Source organism: Dama dama, chromosome 16, assembly GCF_033118175.1.
Source record: "Dama dama isolate Ldn47 chromosome 16, ASM3311817v1, whole genome shotgun sequence".
Taxonomy (NCBI): Eukaryota; Metazoa; Chordata; class Mammalia; order Artiodactyla; family Cervidae; genus Dama; species Dama dama.
Window position 1 is genome coordinate 10,893,807 of NC_083696.1, and position 21,312 is coordinate 10,915,118.

Genomic DNA, 21,312 nt, shown 5'->3' on the forward strand with positions numbered 1-21,312 from the left:
ACGATATTAAGAAGAGGTGGTAAGAATACACAGAAGAACTACACAAAAAAGATCTTCATGACCCAGATAACCATGATGGTGTGATCACTGGACTAGAGCCAGACATCCTGGAATGTGAGGTCAAGTGGGCCTTAGGAAGCATCACTATGAACAAAGCTAGTGGAGGTGATGGAATTCCGGTTGAGCTATTTCAAATCCTAAAAGATGATGCTGTGAAAGTGCCGCACTCAACATGCCAGCAAATTTGGGAAACTCAGCTGTGGCCACAGGACTGGAGAAGGTCCGTTTTCATTCCAGTCCCTAAGAAAGGCAATGCCAGAGTATGCTCAAACTACCACACAGTTGTACTCATCTCACACACTAGTAAAGTAATGCTCAGAATTCTCCAAGCCAGGCTTCAACAGTACGTGAACCATGAACTTCTAGATGTTCAAGCTGGATTTAGAAAAGGCAGAGGAACCAGGTATCAAATTGCCAACATTCATTGGATCATCAAAAAAGCAAGAGAATTCCAGAAAAACATCTATTTCTGCTTTATTGACTATGCCAAAACCTTTGACTATGTGGATCACAAGAAACTGGAAAAATTCTGAAAGAGATGGGACTACCAGACTACCTTACCTGTCTCCTGAGAAATCTGTATGCAGGTCAAGGGGCAACAGTTAGAACTGGACATGGAACAACAGACTGGTTCCAAATCGAGAAAGGAGTACATCAAGGTTATATATTGTCACCTTGCTTATTTAATTTATATGCAGAGTAATCATATGAAATGCTGGGTTGGATGAAGCACAAGCTAGAATCAAGATTACTGGGAGAAATATCAATAACCTCAGATATGCAGATGACACCACCCTTATGACAGAAAGTGAAGAAGAACTAAAAAGCCTCTTCATGAAAGTAAAAGAGGAGAGTGAAAAAGTTGGCTTGAAACTCAACATTCAGAAAACGAAGATCATGGCATCTGGTTCCCTCACTTCATGGCAAATAGATGGGGAAACAATGGAAACAGTGACAGACTATTTTTCTGGGCTCCAAAATCACTGCAGATGGTGACTGCAGCCATGAAATTAAAAGACACTTGCTCCTTGGAAGAAAAGACCAACCTAGACAGCATATTAAAAAGCAGAGACATTACTTTGCCGACAAAGGCCTGTTTAGTTAAAGCTATGGTTTTTCCAGTAGTCATGTATGGATGTGAGAGTTGGACTATAAAGAAAGCTGAGCACCGAAGAATTGATGCTTTTGAACTGTGGTGTTGGAGAAGACCCTTGGACTTCAAGGAGATCCAACCAGTCCATCCTAAAGGAAATCAGTCTTGAATATTCATTGGAAGAACTGATACTGGAGCTGAAACTTCAATACTTTGGCCACCTGATGGGAAGAACTGATTCATCGGAAAAGACCCTAATGATGGGAAGGTTGAGGGTGGGAGGAGAAGGGGACGACAGAGGATGAGATGGTTGAATGGCATCACTGACTCGATGGACATGAGTTTGAGCAAGCTCCAGGAGTTGGTGATGGACAGGGAAGCTTGGTGTGCTACATGCAGTCCATGGGGTAACAATTGCAGTGGGACATGACTGAGCGACTGAACTGAACCAAATATGATTTCAAATTTTCTTCTCCTCCTTCACTTTATTCCATTTTCTCCCTGTATTGTCCCATTTGCAAGATCAAATCCTCTTCTGTAAACTGATTTCATTCCTTTTTCAGAGCTTGAGCAAATCTCATCTTTAGAAAGAAAGGGTTCTAGCCAATACCTTTTATGACTTTTTCTCAGCAGTTGAGTTTGTGATAATCGCACTGGATTTTATCCCATTTTCAACTAAGAAGAATCCCTGCTCTAGAATCCCCAGGCTGTTGTTGTTGTTCAGTTGCTAAGTCGTGTCCGACTCCTTGTGACCCCATGGACTGCAGGGGTCCAATGCAGTCCTCCAGGCTGCATGTCTGGAGGCCTCCCTGTCCCTTACTGTTTCCCAGAGTTTGCCAAAAATTCATGTCCATTGAATTGGTGATGCCATCCAACCATCTCATCCTCTGTTGCCCTCTTCTTCTGCCTTCAGTCTTTCCCAGCTCCGGGTCTTTCTCAGTGAGTTGGTTCTTTGCATCACGTGGCCAAAGCATTGGAGCTTCACCTTCAGCATCAGTCCTTTCAACAAGTAGGATTGGAAGGACTGATACTTTAGGATTAATTGGTTTGGTCTTCTCAATCTGGGGCTCTGTAAAACAATCCAGAGCAATTTGAGAGCATCTGGTGTTGGGGTGACTCCTGAGCCTATAGACAAACCATGGGTTCAGTCTTTTATCAGATCTCTTCATTCTGAACAAGATAAAGAGAGACAGAATTTGGGGCAGCTAATCTCCTGTTGTCTGCTAATGTCTGGCTCCCCAGATGCTCTCTAAAATCCATCAGAATCTCCCACTAATGCTCTTTTTGTGTTTCACAAACTTTAGCTAGCACAAGAATCACTTGGGGAGCTTATTAAAGCATAGGTTCCTGAACTCCATCCTAGAGGTTCTGACTCAGCAGGCCTGGAGTGCGGACCTCAAAATTTCATTTCTAGTAAGTTTCCAGGCCTTGCTGATGCTGCCAGTCCAGATTTTAAGCAGCACTGCTCTAACCACACAAGCTACTTAGCCACTTCTGGGCAAATTAAAACCTTTACTTAGAAGAAAAGACATGATAAACAGAAAGACTAAAAAAAAAAAAAAGGTGGTAGCTAAAATAATTCAAAGGGCTCATGCCTAAGAAACTTGCACATTTTGTCTGATTGGTGAAGTTTTCCTGGTTATTGAATATCTATCCATACCTCATCTAATTTTTTTTTTTTTAACGTGGCTACACCAAGTCTTAGTTGTGGTGCATGGGCTCTAGTTCCCTGGTCAGGGATGGAACCCAGGCCCCCTGCACCGGGAGCACAGAGTCTTAACCACTGGACCACCAGGGAAGTCTCAGTGTTGATCTGTTCTTGCAGTTCTAGGTATAGAGACCAAGAGCCTCCGTCTTTCCCAGTGATGCTCTGCACCCTGGTGGTGGCTCTTGTCTTTATATAACCCCAGCGTATTCACATGTTGCAGGTGAAAGAGCGTGAATCCTACCTACCCCACTTCTGCAGACTGACACATGAGAAGTAAAGCATCGACTTTATTTGCCTGAGCAAGTTCCCAGGAGTTACCCCAACACAGTTCTAGTGAGAGTGATACTGGAGAATGAAGCTTAGATATGTGTGGCCAAACGGGGTTTCCTACTGTCTTTCCCCTGGAAGTTTGGGTAGTTGGGTCTGCCCAGGGCACCTTGCCTGGCTCACCCACCCAGTCTCAGGCTGACGATCCGAGGAGAAGGAGTGGGCAGAGACCGGTTACTCACTTCTCGGAGACAAGATACACATGTCCCTTGCGCCTGAGCCTAGGCAGGTCCCAGACAGCAAGGATCTGCTTCTTTGGGCAGTCACCTATGACATATGAACTCCACCCACTAGGAAACGTGACTGAAGGAATAGCAGCCTTCCTCCCACCTGTCAGATTACATATTTACTGTTCCTTCCTTGAGGATTAGTGAGCAGGGAGTGGAGAGAGGCCGAAATTGTTCTTTCTTTTGTAAAAATCAGGAGACAGGTAACTAGCAAGCTTTAAAACACATGGCCTCTGGAATGTTAGAGAGTTGATTGGGAAAGGTCCATTCTAGTTCTAGGAGCGTATGTTAGGAAAGTAACTCTAAGTTCCTCCAAATTCATATATTTCAACATCCAAATTTCTTGATTGATTTCTTTACCATTGTTATTTCATTTATCTATTCAATTCTGTGTTCTCATTGATATATACAACTTATTCATAGAGTAAAAGTTTATTATTGGTGTCAACTTATTTGTGTCAAATACTTCTCCTGTTTTATCATTTTTTTAAATTTTGTGTATGATGTCTTTGATGTATAAAGGTTTGAGGTTTCTATGCAGTCCAATCTATTGATCTTTCCTTTGTGATATATTGCATTAATGTTAAATATAGATTTTTTTCAAACAAAAGTTTTTATTTATAGCCCATCTTTTTTTTCTAGGACTGTAAGTGACCTGTATCATGGGGACAGTATTAGTTGCTCAGTTGTGTCTGACTCTTTGTGACCCCATGGACTGTAGCCCGCCAGGCTCCTCAGTCGGTGGGATTAACCTGGTGAGAATACTGGAGTGGGTTGCCATTTCCTCCTCCAGCAGATCTTCCCCACCCAGGGAGACCTGGGTCTCCCACATTGCAGGCAGATTCTTTACCATCTGAGCCACAGGAAAGCTAAGTGACCTGCATGGGTATATAAAATAAGGATGTAACCTAAAGAAGAATGTAAAACAAAGTCAGAGACCTAAAAAAGATGTCAGAATAAGGCTAAGAATGATTCATATCCTTGTAATCTATTTACTTTTTCATCAGTGGCTCGCATATTTAGGTTTAAGTTTTCAACCCCTTCCAGTCAGAAAGGGAGCCATCACATGACTTATTACAACAAGGTTACAACAAATGGTGTTTTTGGAAAGAAGTAAAGTTATTTTCAACATATAGAAATTTCTGGGGGGTTTCATAAGTAATCCAGTGTTTGAGCAGCATTTTATGAGGATTTTATGATGCTGTTTCTTATACTGGCCCTCAACATGGCTCATTGTATTTTAGAAAAGTGCAATTCATTGTGGAGTGGGCAAGGAAAGGTGCCTTAGAAATGCCTGTGGTTTGCTGATCTGACTTGATTCAAGGGTATGATTAGGTTAGTTTAGATTATTTGGAGGAATGAACTGGAGTCCATGTTTTTCAGGAAATGTTTCCTAAATATTGCTGCTTAATAAATGATGGGGCCCATGTGTTCAGATGATTCTGTCTCATCCATCCCTAGGAAACAGTTGATCTGTGTTGCCAGTTGAATTACAAGGATCTGTGCCCGAAAAGAAGGCTGCCTGCCTCCGTTATGGGGCTAAGCCGAGTCTAGGGAGCTAAGCTAAGGGAAATGTACAGATCTGCCCTCCATGGTTGAATCTCAGTTCCTGTCCTTACAATGTGATCACATACTTTTAGCCTGAAAATCTCATGGTGGTTGTAACTAGATACCAAATTTGTCTTAGGAAAAATTTCGACAAAATAATGAACTCTCAACTTTGAACAACCGTTATATCCTTCTAAGACAAACTGTGAAATGTACATCAAGGACAACTAAAATGATACCCTGTTTATAGAGTTATAGAAGGGCTATAAAAATAGTAACTGTGCTTTCCAGATAGTTGATTTCTAGCCATTTTTTTCTTGACAATATTTACCTCGAAAAACCAACTGTCTATTTAGGCTGCTCCTAATTAGAGGTTTTAAAACCGTATCATTTGTGACTAAGAGAATGCTGGTTTCCCTGTTCTCTTTAGAAGAGGATTGCTTGCATTTAGTTACTTCTAAAATAGTGTTGGTAAATTTAAAAAAGTATCTAAAGAAGAAGAACATGCCACTTTTCCTCTATTCCCTGGTAGAATGCCTGACTGATGAAGTGCCTTACGATAGCAGGTTTTCTAACTGCATGCATTATTTGGGATCTCCTGGGACCTTATAAAACTTCCCTTGTAACTGATCGCTGTTCACAGAATTGAAGTCCAAACAAAAAATAGTAAAGACCGCAAATAATTTAACATGGTTTCTGATATTTTTCCACAAAATGATAAATATTGTAATAACATTTCTGGGTTGAAAAGGTATGTCTGAAGTCAGCCTGCGTCTCTTATAAGCCATAAGCCTGAGAAACTCATACTTGCTATCGGCCAAGCTAAAAATCAGCATATATTTTGCATGGAATAGCCAGTCTTCTGTAATATGCCAAAAATGGAGAGAGAAAATGATTGTTCTTTATAAGATAATGATTTTGTAGATCCAGCTAGGTAGAACCATACCCAGAGGATAAATAAAGGTGAATAAGTTCTTTGGAATTGGAACTCATCACTAAATGGATTTTAAATGGCTCTAGATGCAATAGGTTCATCTCATTCTTTAGGGCCACCATATTCTAATCATGTGTACAGACAAAGAGGTTCCAAGGCTCTCTCCTTGGCTGAAATCAGACAAAAGACCACTTACTTCTTGGTTTACCCTATCCATTAATACAATACAAAGGAAACCTAATTACTAGATGTTCTTTTTTCTTTTCATTTCCTTGTGACTTTTTAATTTGATATAATTTCAAATTTCTCTCTCGTGTTCTCTCTTTTGCTCCCCTTTTCCTGAAATAAATCCCACTTGGTCATAGTACATTATTTTTTTATATGGCATTATATTTGTTTCTTACTTTTCTTTGAGTATTTTTGCACCAATATTCATAAGTGATGCCAATTTATAGTTTTCTCTCTTCTTCTGCACTATCCCCATCAGATTTAGACATTAGTATTTTCCTTGTTTCATAAAAAGAATTTGGAAAGTTTCCTTCATCATCACAATTTATGAAGTATTTGGATTACCTCTTCTTGGATGGTTTGGTAGAATTCCTTTGGGTAACAGTCTAGGCCTAGGGATTTTCTGTGTTAGTTCCTTGATAACGTTCTCAATTTTTTTTATGGAAAATGGTCAGTTTCAGCTTTTATTGTCTAGTGGAGTCCATTTTGGTAAACCGTATTAGGAATTACCCATTTTATCTGTTTTCAAAATTTATTTGCCTAGTGGTCTGCAAAATTAACTTTTGGAATTTTCTTTTATTTCAAAGATTATTTCTCTTTTTTTACTTGATTTTTTCCTTTCTATTTTCTAGCTGATTAGTTAGCAGTTTGTCTATTTCAATAAGTATTTTCAAAAAGTCAAGATTTTTTTTTTATTAATTAGATCTGCTATTTGTTTCCACAGTTAGGTCTACTCCACATCAGGGATTAGCAAAGTGTAGACCATGGGTCAAATCTGGCTGTCATCTGATTTCATAATAAAGTTTTATTGGAACACCGTCAAGTCGTTTATTTACATATTGTCTGTGGTTGCTTTTGTGCTACAAAGCCAGGATTGAGTAGTTTTAACAGAACCGTCTGGTCTAGAAAACCTAAAATATTTACTATTGGACCCTCTATAGAAACATTTTGTGACTATTGCTCTACATCATTAATTTCTGCTCTCGTATTCCCTGTATCCTTTCTTATGCTTCCTTTTGCTTTATAAAAGTGGTTGTAGTTTATCTGTATTCTTCTATTTTGGGTTCTCTTTTGACTTATAGGGGCTTCCCTTGTGACTCAGCTGGTAAAGAATCCGCCTTCAATGCAGGAGACCTGGGTTCGATCCCTGGGTTGGGAGGATCCCCTGGAGAAGGGAACGGTTACCCACTCTGGTGTACTGGCCTGGAGAATTGCATGGACTGTATGGTCCATGGGGTTGCAAAGAGTCGGACTTGCCTGAGCAACTTTCACTTTGGCCTGATCGGATCTTACCTTTTCCCTGCACTTCTTTTTCCTGTCACCACATAGTTTCCAAAGGATAGCTATTCCTTCCTTTTTATTCTCTTCTTTCCCAGAAGCAACACCTTTCTCATTGTTCAGTTGCCAAGTTGTGTCTGACTCCTTGCAACCCCATGAACTGCAGCACACCGTTTCCCTGTCCCTCACTATCTCCCAGAGTTTGCTCAGATTCATATCCACTGAGTCAATGATGCCATCCAACCATCTCATCCTCTGTTGCTCCCTTCTCCTCCTGCCCTCAATCTTTCCCATCATCAAGGTCTTTCCCAATGAGTCGGCTCTTTGCATCAGGTGGCCAAATTACTGGAGCTTCAGCTTCAGTCCTTCCAGTGAATATTCAGGGTTGATTTCCTTTAGGATGGACTGGTTCGACCTGAAGTCTCATAGATTTTTCATCGTTTGCTTGTAGTTAGTACTCTGATATCCCAGGTCTCTTTTTCAGTATTTTCACCCTTAAGGTGGAATTTCTCTTTCGGGGAGTGACTCTGACTCATGATTGGGCCCTTTGCTTCCCTCTTCTCTTTCACAGGTCTCTTCTAGAGCCCCCTCCCTCTCTAGAATGATGTGTGGGCAATTGAGAGATAGCTTTGCTGGGATTTGCTATTCATTTTTTCATAAAAGGTGATTTAAAGTTTGCAGTTTTGTCTTCCAGTTGTGATGACAGCATTGGTTTTATGTTGATTTGTCCGCTTTTCCAGTTGATCTGAAGTATATTTTGGAGAATGTATGGAGAGATTTGAATTTAAGGGGCCACCGTTATCAGTGAAGTAACTGGAATGCTAATCTTAATGGACTCTTTTTTTGAAAATTTATTTCTGGCCGTGCTGAGTCTTTGCTGCTGCACAGGCTTTTCCCTAGTTGCGGCGAGCGGGGGCTTCTCTTCCTTGCAGGGCGCGGGCCTCTCGTTGCGGAGGCTTCTCTTGTTGTGGAGCATGGGCTCTAGAGTTTGTGGGCTTCAGAGCACAGGCTTGGTAGTTCTGGTACCCGGGCTCAGTCGCTCTGTGGCAAGTGGGATATTCCCGGATCAGGGATCCAGCCAGTGTCTCCTGCATCGGCCCGTAGATTCTTCCCCACTGAGCCACCAGGGAAGCCCTGTAATAAACTCTTAAGTGCTAACTTTCTGCCTCCAAATCTCTGCTCTCCTGCCATTTCTTCTGCCTGGAACCCTCACCCTCTTCTTCAGTTCCTATATTCCCTTCTTTCATGATCCCCTCAACTGAAAGTACATGTTCTTCTTTCTGAATTCCCATACTCTTTTCTAGGAGGAAATATTGGGAGGAGTTAGGCACAGTTACTCTGGAGTCAGGTTATCTAAATTCAGATCTCAGATCTGCTGTTTACAATCTCTGTGCCTTTAGGCGAGTTATGTAACCTCATGTGGCTAAACTGCCTTAAGTATAAAAATGGGAATAACGTTATGGATTTGTTGTGAGACTAAATGGGTTAATGCCCATGGAAAACCGCATAATATGCGATACACAATAAGCATCTAAGTAATAAGTTAACAAGTTAATAAGTTAACATTTATCAAATGTTAACTGTGACTTAAATTTATCTTATGACATTTATTATATACTCCTTTATATTTTTGTTATTTTGATATAGTGTGTAACTTCTAGATTAAGTACATATTAAGGGTAGGAGCCATGTCTTATTCATAGTACCTGTATTCCGTTTGGTTAATATATCAGGTAGGGGCTTCCCTGGTAGCTCAGCTGGTGAAGAATCCACTTGCAATGCAGGAGACCTGGGTTCCATCCCTGGGTTGGGAAGATTCCCTGGAGGAGGGCATGGCAACCCACTCCAGTATTTGTCAGGAGAGTTCCATGGACAGAGGAGCCTGGCAGGCTACAGTGCCTGGGATCGCAAAGAGTAGGACATGATTGAGCAACTTTCACACTCCCAGTAAATCAGGTGCTTAGATTTCCTCTTATTGCTGATTGCTTACAGTTTAACAGTAGGGAATGCCATGCTCGCCACTGTCCTGGACACTAGGTGTACAAAGATGAATGAGACATAGTGTTTCATAATACGCACATGCATAATTATACATACATAGTAATATAATGCTTAAAGTGTAGTTTGAAGTTGCAGGGGACTCTGGGAGCCCTGAGAAAGTAATGACTGATTTTACCCAGAGTTGCTTGCCTGCATTAACAAAGCTGAAGCATAATTTCTAAGAATCTCATGAACTAAGAGCCAAAATTTTTCTTCTCTGCGTCATTCTTGCAGGTCTGGTTTTTCAGCTTTAGGCTTTTAGCTTAGATTGGCCCTGTGGGTGGGGAAAGGAGAGAGAGAAGGCAGAGTGACCACTGAAAATGAAGCAGAGAATGACAATTTGAACGAGAGTCAGGGCATGTATAATATTTAATATAGCAAAGGATCAGAGAGTGGGGTAGGAAAGGATTCAGAATGAGCTGTCTTCTACTGGGGATCCTTTTCCACTCCAAGGGAGCTCAGCAGGGATTCAGCCTACCTTTAGTTCAAACTGTGAGCTCCTTGGATGGAAAGAAGGGAGTCTAGAGAGAGTCACTCTCTGATCAACATGGACCTAAATTTAACCAGTGAGATGTTTCCTGTGAACAGAAGAAATTGTGGACCCACCATTCCTGTAACATTACAGTTATTTGTGGCATGCAGGATCTAGTTCCCTTCCCAGGGATTGAACCTAGGCCCCCTGCCTTGGAAGCACAGTCTTAGCCACTGGACCACCATGCAAGTCCCAAGATTATATTTTAAGATTTATTTTTCCACTTGTATATTTTCTGCCTTTCTCACTAGAATGAATTCCATTAGGTGCAGGGACTTCGTTTTCTCACCACTTTATCCTGCTCCAAAGCATGCCTGGCACATGGTGAAAACTTTCTAAATATTTACTGAATGAATGAGTAAACTTATTCCAAGAAGGACCATTGGAATCACCTTTGGAAGTACATTCCACTTGTAGATTACTTGGTGGAGAATTGGTATCTGCACTTTCCTATCTTCCCGTTCAAGGATGTGGCATTTTTCTCTTTATTGTTTTCTTTCATGTCCTTCAGAGAAAAAAAATCTTCATGTTGTTGCCAAAATCTTGACTCCCGGTGCAACTGATGCCAAATAGAAATAATGGAGACAGAATTTGGAGAAAATAAAAAAGTAGATTTATTCTTTGCCAGGCAAAGGGGTAACACAGTAGGCTAGTGCTTCAAGAGCTGTGTCCTGCTGTCTGGGAGATAGGGAAAATTTTATATCCTAATGAATGTTTTGCTTTTTTTTTTTTGGTAAAATTTCAAAATGGCTACAGGAACCAGGTCTGGTGTCTCTGAAGTTATTGACCTGTGACCTTTTTGAAATGTAGAATGCTACAAGAGAATAATGCCAGGTGCAGAGTATAGTTTATAAGGAGTCAGAGAGTAATTAGTTTTGTTTAGCTTTGTAAAGGACAAATCTAACTACAAGTGTTTGTAGAACAGCTAAAGAATAATCAAGATTGCTTACCTCTTTTAGGCTTGTTTATGCTGTTTCCCCAGCTTGTTCATTGTTTCCTTATTTTCCTTGTTTATCAGAAAAGTCTCATGTCTTTTTAAGAAAAGTATTATTTTGATTTTTCCTGCCACAGTGCAAGTCTTGGACATTTCTAGTTAGATTTATTTCAAGGTATTTGAAGTTTGTTCATGGTTTCTTCTCTTGTGAATAGAGATCTTTTAATTTCTCTGTTTAATTTGTGGTTTTAGTTTACTTGTGTCAGCAGGCCTATGTTCATCCTGGGGGCTCAAAGGGAGAATTCATTTCCCTGCCCTTTCTGGTTATTAGAACCTGCCTATATTCCTTGGCTTGTGGCCCCATCCTCAATCTTTAAAGCCCCTCAGTTTAACCTTAAATTTCTCTCTGGCCCTGATCTTGTCTCCTTCTTTTAAGAACCGTTGTCACTGCATTGAGTCCATCTGGATAATCCAGGATGATCTTCCACACTGTAACTACATTTGCAAAGTCTTTATACCATGAAGGTAACATGATACAGACTCTAAAACTAGGATGTGGACATCTTTGGAGGGACCATCATTCAGCCCACCATACTTGTTCTTGCAGATATGTAGAAAACTGTTAGTTTTTCTATGTTCTTACCTTTGGGTGCTCTTTGCCAAATTCCTATTATTTGTTTTTCTGTTGTTTTCAAACAGTTGTATGTTTGTTTTTTAGTTGATTCTTTTCGATTCACTAGCAGTGGCATAATTTGATCCCTTTTTTTCTGGCATTTATAGCTCTTCTTTTCATTGCCTAGGTTTGCATTGTCTAGAATCTCCTGAGTATAGAGGAGCCTGGCAAGGCTGCAAGAGAGGCGGACACGACTCAGGGGCTAAACAACAGCAACGGGGCTAAATAGCAGCTGTCAGGCCATGCATCCTTGGATTGTTCTTAACTTTACTAGAAATTGCTTCATTGTTTTACCACTAAGTATGGTGTTTCTAATAAGCACTCTTAAATCAATGAGTTTCTATCAAATTAAATCCTAGTTTATGTATTAACCATTATGATTATAAAAGTGACCATATGGTTTTTCTCTTTTAATAGATTAATATCTTTCCCAATAATGATCATCTCTGTATTCCTGGAGTAAATCTCCCTTGTTTCTAGTATATTGTTCTTTGAACGTATTGCTGACTTCTATTTACTATTATTTTATTTTGTATATTTGTATTTATTTATAAGTGAGTTTAGCATAGCGTGTTTAGTTATTGGTTGTGCCATCTTGTACAGCTTGGGCATTGTCGATTATCCGTCATACTGAATGAATTGTAAACTTGCTACCTTTTTGTATGATCTGGAACTGTTTAAATACTATTAAAATTGTATATGTTTTGAAAATTTAAGAAGTGTGAGCTTCCTTGAACCACTACTATTTATCTCTAACACCATCTTCCATACCTAATAGCAAGATTGCCTTATCCTGAATCACCTATACTTTCTTCCCTACTCTGTCTTACAACATTTGAAGTAAAGCTTGTGACCTGTGGAACAGGTTTTCTTTGGGCAAAGCCGCCCAATCCATAAAAAGGGGTCACGTCCATCGGCTTGGCTTCTTTCAAAGGAACCTGTTGGTCAAGGGGCTTACACAATAGGGTTGACTGTCTTGAGATTTTCTTTTTTTTCAGGTGCTTTGGGAGTTGTCTTTATTACTTATTAATCATCACAGTATTCCTATGAGACTTCTTAGCAAGTCTGATATATCATTTTCAGTTTAGGGACAGGGATCATCTTTGAAGGAAGTAACCTCTGATACCAGAGATTTGAATAACTAGTCTTTATTTGGGGCTTCCCTGGTGACTCAGGTCGTAGAGTCTGCCTGCACTGCAGGAGACCCAGGTCTGATCCCTGGGTCGGGAAGATCCCCTGGAGAAGGGAATGGTTACCCACTCTAGTATTCTTGTCTGGAGAATCCCATGAACAGAAGAGCCTGGTGGGCTACAGTCCATGGAATCACAGAGAACTGGACATGACTGAACGATTAACACTTTCACAGTCTTTATTTTAAAAGCTTGAAGAATGTGCTTCTATATTACACGGTACCAGATCTGAACTATCTTTTGGATTGATTACTGTGACATTGAGCAGAGACCAACAAATGGTTCTTTGGTAATAAAAGATGAGGAAGCCCAAACCAAGAAAGACCATTCCCCACTTTCCATCATGAAAAGCCTGACTGTTTGAGGTGGCCTTTTTTATTTGCTCAGGGAGAAGTTCTCAATTCTCTGCTGAAACGTTGTTCTCAGCTCAGAATTTCAAACTGGTGCTTTTTTGTCTAAATGAGGTTTGTCCAAGGCAAGGACAATGAGTTTTAGCTTAGGAAACCAAGGGAATTTGCAGTGAATAGACTTAAATAATTTTTAAGAAGGCTCCTCTGATTGGGTATCTTTTGATTGTGAATCTTTCATCAGGACTGAGTTTACAGGAATATAAAAGTGGAGTTTCTTGGACTGCTACCACTAATTTCTAAATTGAAATACAGCAGAAGTCATCCTCTTGTAAATGCTTATCTTTGGAAGATTGTTCAATTAGAAAGTAGTATTTTGGTATGAGGTGTAAGTTGATTTCTCATTCTTTTCCTCTTGCAGTAAAACAAACCATCAGTAACATTTCAATATTTAATGAAACCTGCTTGAGATGGAGAAGTATGAAGACAGCTGATATAGAGGAGATGTATTTAGTAAGTTACTGAAACTTACTCTTTTTTTAGGTGTTTGTCTTATGTGGGAGGTTCAAAAAATATCAACAAACCAACCAAACAAACAAACAAACTACTTAGATAGCTTCCATAATCAATGAAAGATTTATAGTGACAATTGCAATAAGAAGCAAGGAATCCACATGAGCCAGGAATCCCACTGCTGAGCAAATACCCAGAGAAAACCATAATTCGAAAAGATACATGCACCTCAATGTTCATTGTAGCACTATTTACAGTAGCCAGGGCATGAAAGCAACCTAAATATCCATCAGCAGAGGAATAGATAAAGATGTGGTAGAAATATACAATGGACTATTACTCAGCCATTAAAGAAACAAACTAATGCTATTTGCATCAACATGGATCCAAAGATTGTCATACTGAATGAATAAGTCAGACAGAGAAAGACAGATATCATATGATATCATTTATGTGTGGAATCTAAAAATAAAAAAGATACTAATGCTTATTTGCAGGTACTAATGCCTATCAGACATAGAGAACATAGTGTCAGCCTTTGGATATAGCAGGGGAAGGAGAGGATGGACTGAATTGAGAGGGTAGCGTTGAAATATATACATTAGCGTATATAAAACAGATAGCTAGTGCGAAGTTGCCGTATAATAAAGAAGGCTCAGCCCAGTGCTCTGTGACAACCTAGATGGGCAGGATGGTGTGGAGTGGTGGGAGAGAGCTTCAAGAGGGAGGGGACACGTGTATACTTACGGCTGATTCGCGTTGTTGTCTGGCAGAAACCAACACGACGTTGTAAAGCAATGATCCTCCAGTTTGAAAAAAGTGTACACACGAACTAGGGGTTGGGGATAAGAGGGAGGGATAAATCGGGAGACTGGGACTGACATGCGTGTGTGCACGCTAAGTCGCTCAGTCGTGTCTGACTCTGTGGGACCCTATGGACCGTAGCCCACCAGGCTCCTCTCTCCCTGGGATTCTCCAGGCAAGAATATTGAAGTGGGTTGCCATGCCCTCCACCAGGGGGTCTTCCCGACCCAGGGGTTGAATCCACATCTCTTACGTCTCCTGCATTGGCAGGCAGGTTCTTTACTTCTAGTGCCACCTGGGAGACCCAGGGACTGGCATATACATGCTGCTGCTGTCGCTGCTGCTAAGTCGCTTCAGTCGTGTCCGACTCTGTGTGACCCCACAGACGGCAGCCCACCAGGCTCCCCCGTCCCTGGGATTCTCCAGGCCAGAACACTGGAGTGGGTTGCCATTTCCTTCTCCAATGCAGGAAAGTGAAAAGTGAAAGTGAAGTCACTCAGTCATGTCCGACTCTTAGCGACCCCGTGGACTGCAGCTTACCAGGCTCCTCCGTCCATGGGATTTTCCAGGCAAGAGTACTGGAGTGGGGTGCCACTGCCTTCTCCGGCATATACATACTACCATATATAAAATAGATAACTAGTAAAAGCCTGGGATACAGCACAGGGAACTCTACTCAATACTCTCTAATGACCTGTATGAAAAAGAATCTTAAAAAAGTGGATATATGTATAACTTATTCACTTTGCTGTGCATCTGAAACTAACACAACATTGTAAGTTAACTATACTCCAATAAAAATAAAAACAAATAAAAACAGCACAATTCTAAAAATAAAAAAAAAGAAGAAGAAGTGAGAAAATGTACATTTCTGCTGCATATTTGAAGTCAGAAGACTTCGGGGATTGATGAGAAAGACATGAGAATTTCTCTGTGTGACATAGCCTGATACAGAGCCAACGTTCAAGCAGTATCCATGGAAGGAAGCCAGTGACTTTTCATGGGTGTATGTCTGTCTGCACCACTGCCTCTGATAAGGGCCTGAATGTGTTGCCTAGAGGGTCAAGGGGAACTTTTAAAGCCAAATATGTTTGTAACAAAGGCATAGACCATGGGATGAGCTGCTGCTAGAAGAAATTAAGTAGAAAGAAAAGTGCATCTATTGGCCCAGATGTTGGGAATGTCAGAAGGCGGTGAGCAGAGGAGAAAAACCCTTCCTAGGTCTTACCAGACCAGCTAGGAGTATCCTAACGCGCACCCTGCCCTGGAGACGCCTTAGTTCAGCTTCTTAGCTTTTTTTTCCTAGGAAATTGTTCTCTGGCCTTGCTTCTGCAGTTTTGCCAACAGGCTTTCTCACTGAGCATGTGCCATTGTGTGTGTGGGAACAAAAAAGGCGAAACTTGTCAGTTTCAGGGCCTGTCATGCATTTTGATTTAAAAAAATATTCACTTTACTGATGATACTGTAATTATGGACTTCCCAAATATTTAGTAGTATTACAGCTCTACTTGTATTTCATATTTGTTTTCTCAAACTTTAAACTTTTTATTTTGTATTGGGGTATAACTGATTGACAATGTTCTGGTAGTTTCCGGTGAACAGTGAAGGGACTCAGCCATTCATATACATATATCCATCCTCTCCCAAACCCTCCTCCCATCCGGGATACCACATAATGTATTTCACTTTTTAGAGGAACTTTAGAATGGAGAGCAAGAGTGCTCATGAGAAAAAGCAAGTATCCAGGCATTCAGCCTTTCAAGCTAGTAATTTACCTGGTGAACTTTTCTGTTTCAGGTCCACATTTGGGGCCAGAGATGGTATCAACAAGCATTTGCCCAGGAAATGATCTTTAATATCACTGCCAGCAGTCAGACTCCTGAGACGTGTTTGGACCTGAGTCCAGGTACCAACTACAGTGTCAGCATCCAGGCTTTGTCTTCTGAGCTTCCTGTGGTCATCTCCCTAACAACTCAGATAACAGGTAAATCTTGAATAACAGCATTTGGATGAACGAAATCACCGCAGAGCTGTATAGGCTCAAACAAAGAGGCACACTATTACTTTTTATCACTATATGACGAACTTTAAGAGAAGGAGGAAGAAGGATATGAGATTGGAGAGAGGTTCTCAAGGGACTTCCCTGAAACTGTAATGTTTTATTTCTTAAAAAGATATCTGAAACAAAATAGCAGCATTGAATAAATCTGGGCAGTGTGTCCATGAGTGTTGGTTACATTCCTTCTGGATATTTGAACTATTTCATCCTTAAGAAGAATTTGTCCTATGATTGTTTTTTTTTTCAGTAACATATTTTTCATTCTGTTACAGATACCTTAAGAGTAGGTTACCCTCTCAGGGAGAATGACTGGCAGTCCCACTCTAGTACCCTAGAAAATCACTTTCCACTCATTTTCTCATCTCTCCTCAAATCTGTGTGTGTCCTCCAGCCCCCCAACACACACACTCTGAGCTAATTATCAGAGTATTAGTTTCTTGTGTCTTATTTCCCTGGTAAATTAGAAGTAGTCAGGTGAGGACTTTCTATTCCCAAAATTTCCCAGGGCTGCCTGCAGGCAGAACCTGTATTTTATCTTCTTTCTTGGTCCCAACTCTCAGTCTTCGCTTAATCCTGCCATCCCTTCTTGCCTCATCTGTTCCCCTAGTAAAGAATGAGTCCCACCACTGCACTGGCACGTTGTCATAGCTCCTTTTTAAATGAAAACAAAGATAGACACACTTCTGTGGATCCCATATTCCCTGCAGCTCTTCTGTCTTTTCTCAGCCCCTGTTTACAACGAAACTCCTCGGAAGAATGTTGTGGAGGCGCCACATCCTCACCGCCTCTTCTGTCTTTAACTGTTTCCAGTCCAGAGGCATTTGTTCTCAATGCTTTACTGGGAGTGTCTCTGTCTTGCCAAATCCACCGGCCAGTTTTATTCTTATCTGATTGTCTGTGCAGCATTTGGCATCCCCTCCCTGAAACACCTTTTCTCTTGGCTCTTGGATCCTGCTGCCTTGCCGGCTCCTCTTTCCCAGTCTTTTTCACCAGTTCCATCGACTTTAATGTTGCTCCACCCTCTGCCTTCTCATCCTTTTACTTCATTACCCTTTCTGCCTCAGTGATCTCTACATCTCATGGCTACAAACAATACCTGTATTTTGACAATCCCCAAATATGTGTCCTAGTCATGTTCTCTCCTCTGAGCTCCATTTATCTTCCTGTCTCCCATATCCTATTTGAACATTTAATAAGCAAGACCAATAGAACTTTTGATTTCTGATCTCTGTCTTTACCCTACAAATCCGTTTTCCACCCAGGCTTCTCTGTCTCAGTTATTGGCCTTCCTATTCACTGACTGCTGAAGCCATAAAGTAATTCTAATTGATTCTGCTTCTCCCACCAGTTTCTAGTCCCTAACAAGCTGGCTTGCTTCTGAAATAAACATTATGAATCCAACCACTTCTACCCCCTTTGCCTTTACAACTAGCAACTTAATCCAAGCCAGCAACTTCTTGCTTGGACTCCTGCAATAGCTTCTAAATCTTCTCCCTGCTTTCACAGTTGCCTGTCACCTGCGGCTGTCTTCATCTTCACCAGAGCTTTAAAAAGATCACTCAAGGGATTTGCTGGGCAGTCGAGTGGTTCAGATGTCACGCTTCTAATGTAGGGGACGTGGATTCGATCCCTGGGAGCTAAAATCCCACATGTTGCACAGCTCAGCCAAAGCATTAAAAAAATTTAAAAAATTGAAATAAAAAAATATTTAAGAAGATCATGCAAAGTATCATACTGAATGAAGTAAAAAAGACAGAGAAAAACAAATATGTAATGTTGCTTATATGTGGAATCTAAAAAATGCTACAAATGAACTTATTTACAAAACAGAAATGGAGTCACAGATATAAAAAACAAACCTATAGTTACTGGGGAGAAAGGATGGGCAGGATAAATTGGGAAACTGGGGTTGACATATACATAACAACCATATATAGGGCTTCTCTGATAGCTCAGTGGGTAAAGAATCTGCCTGCAGTGCAGGAGACCCCAGCTTGATCTCTGGGTTGGAAAGATCTGCTGGAGAAGGGATAGGCTACCCACTCCAGTATTCTTGGGCTTCCCTTGTGGCTCAGCTGGTAAAGAATCTGCCTGCAATGCGGGAGACCTGGGTTCCATCCCTGGGTTGGGAAGATCCCCTGAAGAAGGGAAAGACTACCCACTCCAGTATTCTGGCCTGGAGAATCCCATGGACTGTATAGTCCATGGGGTTGCACAGAGTCGGACACGACTGAGCAACTTTCACTTTCACAACTATATATAAAATAGATAACAAATAAGGACCTATTGTATAGCACAAAGAACTCTACTCAATACTCTGTAATGACCTGTATGGAAAAATAATCTAAAAAAAGAGTGGATATATGTATATTTAAAACTTATTCACTTTGCTGTACATCTGAAACTAACACAACATTGTAAATCGACTATATTCCAATAAAAAAATTAATAAAAAAAGAAAAACATTCACATAAGAACATGTCATATCCAGCTCAAAACTGCTGGATGAGTTTGCATTGGTGTTGGAATAGAATCCATGTGCCTGACCCTGGAACATGTAGTCTGGCCTTTGCCTACCTCACTGACCTCATCTCCCTCTGCCTTCTCTCTCGCTAAGCATCAGCTGCCTCCCTACCTTCCTTGCTATTTCTTAAACGGGTCAGACTTGTTCTTGCATCCAGGTCTTTCCATCGGGTGCGTACTCATCCTGAGATACTCTCTCCACGTGTTGTCATTGTGTAGTCGCTAAGTCATTTTCGATTCTTTTGCGACCCCATGGACTGCAGCCCGCTAGGCTCCTGACCATGGGATGTCCCAGGCTAGGATACTGGAGCTGGTGGCCATTTCCTTCTCCAGGGGATCTTCCTGGCCCAGGGATCAAACCCGCATCTCCTGCATTGCAGGCAGATTCTTTACACCTGAGCCACCAGGGAAGCCCTATCACTCAGGTTTCTGCTCAAATTCATCCTTTCAAAAATCACCTCCCCATCACCACCCCATCACAATCTATCCATTTCCTCTGTTTGAATTTCTTCACAGAACGCATTTCAGAACTTGTATTTTGAATTTTACTTTTTGTTTTCTTTCCCCTACTAAAATAGGAGCACTCTGATGGCAGAGATTTTTGTCTGTGTGTTCTGCCTTGAATCCCCAACACATAAGGATCGTGCTAGCCCACGCAAAGACAATGATAGCACAGCAAAGAAATATTTTTGTAATGAATACATATGAAGACTAATCTCAAAATGGCCAGCGGGTGGTATTGGCATTGAGGAAATGCCTGGTTAGTTAATAAAAGCTTTAGACCAAAAAAGAATTCACCAGCTGGTGAGTTGGAAGGAAATGTTCAATTTGAGTATTCCTTCCCATGGTGATTTATCAAGATGAACCGCTATTCAGTCGCCTACTCTTTGGTCCTTCTCCTGTTTGGATGTTTTGCATTGCTGATTCATATTAGCATTTCATATGTTTTGATTTGAGAGAGAGAGTTTCATCTTGATGAGACTCATTTATACCTTGTTTTATACAAGAAACTCAGCCTGGTAGCTCACACACCCTGTATCTGTGCTCATGGCCACCAGGGGGCACTGTTGAGCTATTTGAATTCATTGAGACCCTGCCTGCCTGTTTTCCCTATATACCCCACTTTAAAGAATTTGCAATTTTAAAAAAGTGTGAAAGTTCTAAGCAAACACACCAGAGAAGAACAGGCCCCACGCCCTCTCTTTAATGAAGAAGAGGTATGCTTCGTTGCCTAAGATGGGACTCTTGTTTTAGTAAAATCGTAAACTTTTGAATTTTACCAAAAATGTGAGAGGCAAGGGGGTTGAACCTGGAACAGGCAGTAGCTGGTTTCCCAGAAGAAAAGTGTATGGAATTTCCATTCTGAGTGTCTTACGTTAAGTTAAATCTTACTGATGGGAACAAGATGAAAGCATGCGCTTTAAATATATTGCTGACCTCAGGGGAGAATGAAAGTTTTTGGAATGTTGAAGGACAGAGGCAAGTGTTGCATTGAAAACCAAAGAGGGTGCTGGTGAGAAGGGTGGTGAAATCGAGAGGTGATCACAGTGCTTCTGACTTACGGCCCACATGCTTCCGCAGGCAGCCTGTTGATGGGAATTCCTCAGAGTAGCCCCACCATTCATTCATATACCCTTTAGGTCAAGGGAAGGAAGGAACGTTCATCCTTGATGTAGACCCAAAGGGTCAGAAGAGCTGTCACACACAGCTCATGCTGTTTTCTGTTGTTGTTCAGTTGCTCAGTCACGTTCAGCTCTTTGTGACCCCATAGAGGTTGCATGCCAGGCTCCTGTGTCCTCTGCTATGTCCCGAAATTTGCCCAGATTCATGTCCATTGAGTTAGTGATGCTATTTAACCATCTCATCCTCTGCCACCCGCTTCTGCCTTCAACCTTTCCCAGCATCAGGGTCTTTTCCAATGAGTTGGCTCTTCACATCAGGTAGCCAAAGTATTAGAGCTTCAGCTTCAGTCCTTCCAATGAATATTCAGGGTTGATTTCCTTTAGAATTGACTGGTTTGATCTCCTTGCAATCCAAGGGACTCTCAAGAGTCTTCTCCAACACCACGGTTCAAAAGCATCAATTCTTCAGCACTCAGCTTTCTTTATGGTCCAACTCTTACATCTGTACATGACTATTGGAAAAACCATAGCTTTGACTATATGGACCTTTATTGACAAAGTGATATCTCTGCTTTTTAATATGCACCTAGATTTTCCAAGTCAAAAAGCTTATAGGCAAAATTTTCTTCTTAGAGAGAGGAGAAAATCAGAGCAGGAGAGGTGGAGGGAGAG

At 41.1% G+C, this 21,312-nt stretch overlaps 1 protein-coding gene across 7 annotated transcripts in view; it reads left to right on the plus strand.

The window, feature by feature from the left end:
* Positions 1 to 21,312, plus strand: part of SUSD1 (sushi domain containing 1) — a 183,681-nt gene that overhangs the window by 80,138 nt on the left and 82,231 nt on the right. For all 7 annotated transcript variants that reach the window (XM_061163419.1, XM_061163424.1, XM_061163423.1 and 4 more), the window contains 2 exons: positions 13,541 to 13,632; positions 16,234 to 16,420. In XM_061163419.1, coding sequence (XP_061019402.1) covers positions 13,541 to 13,632; positions 16,234 to 16,420 — 279 coding nt within the window. The remainder of the gene's footprint in view (positions 1 to 13,540; positions 13,633 to 16,233; positions 16,421 to 21,312) is intronic.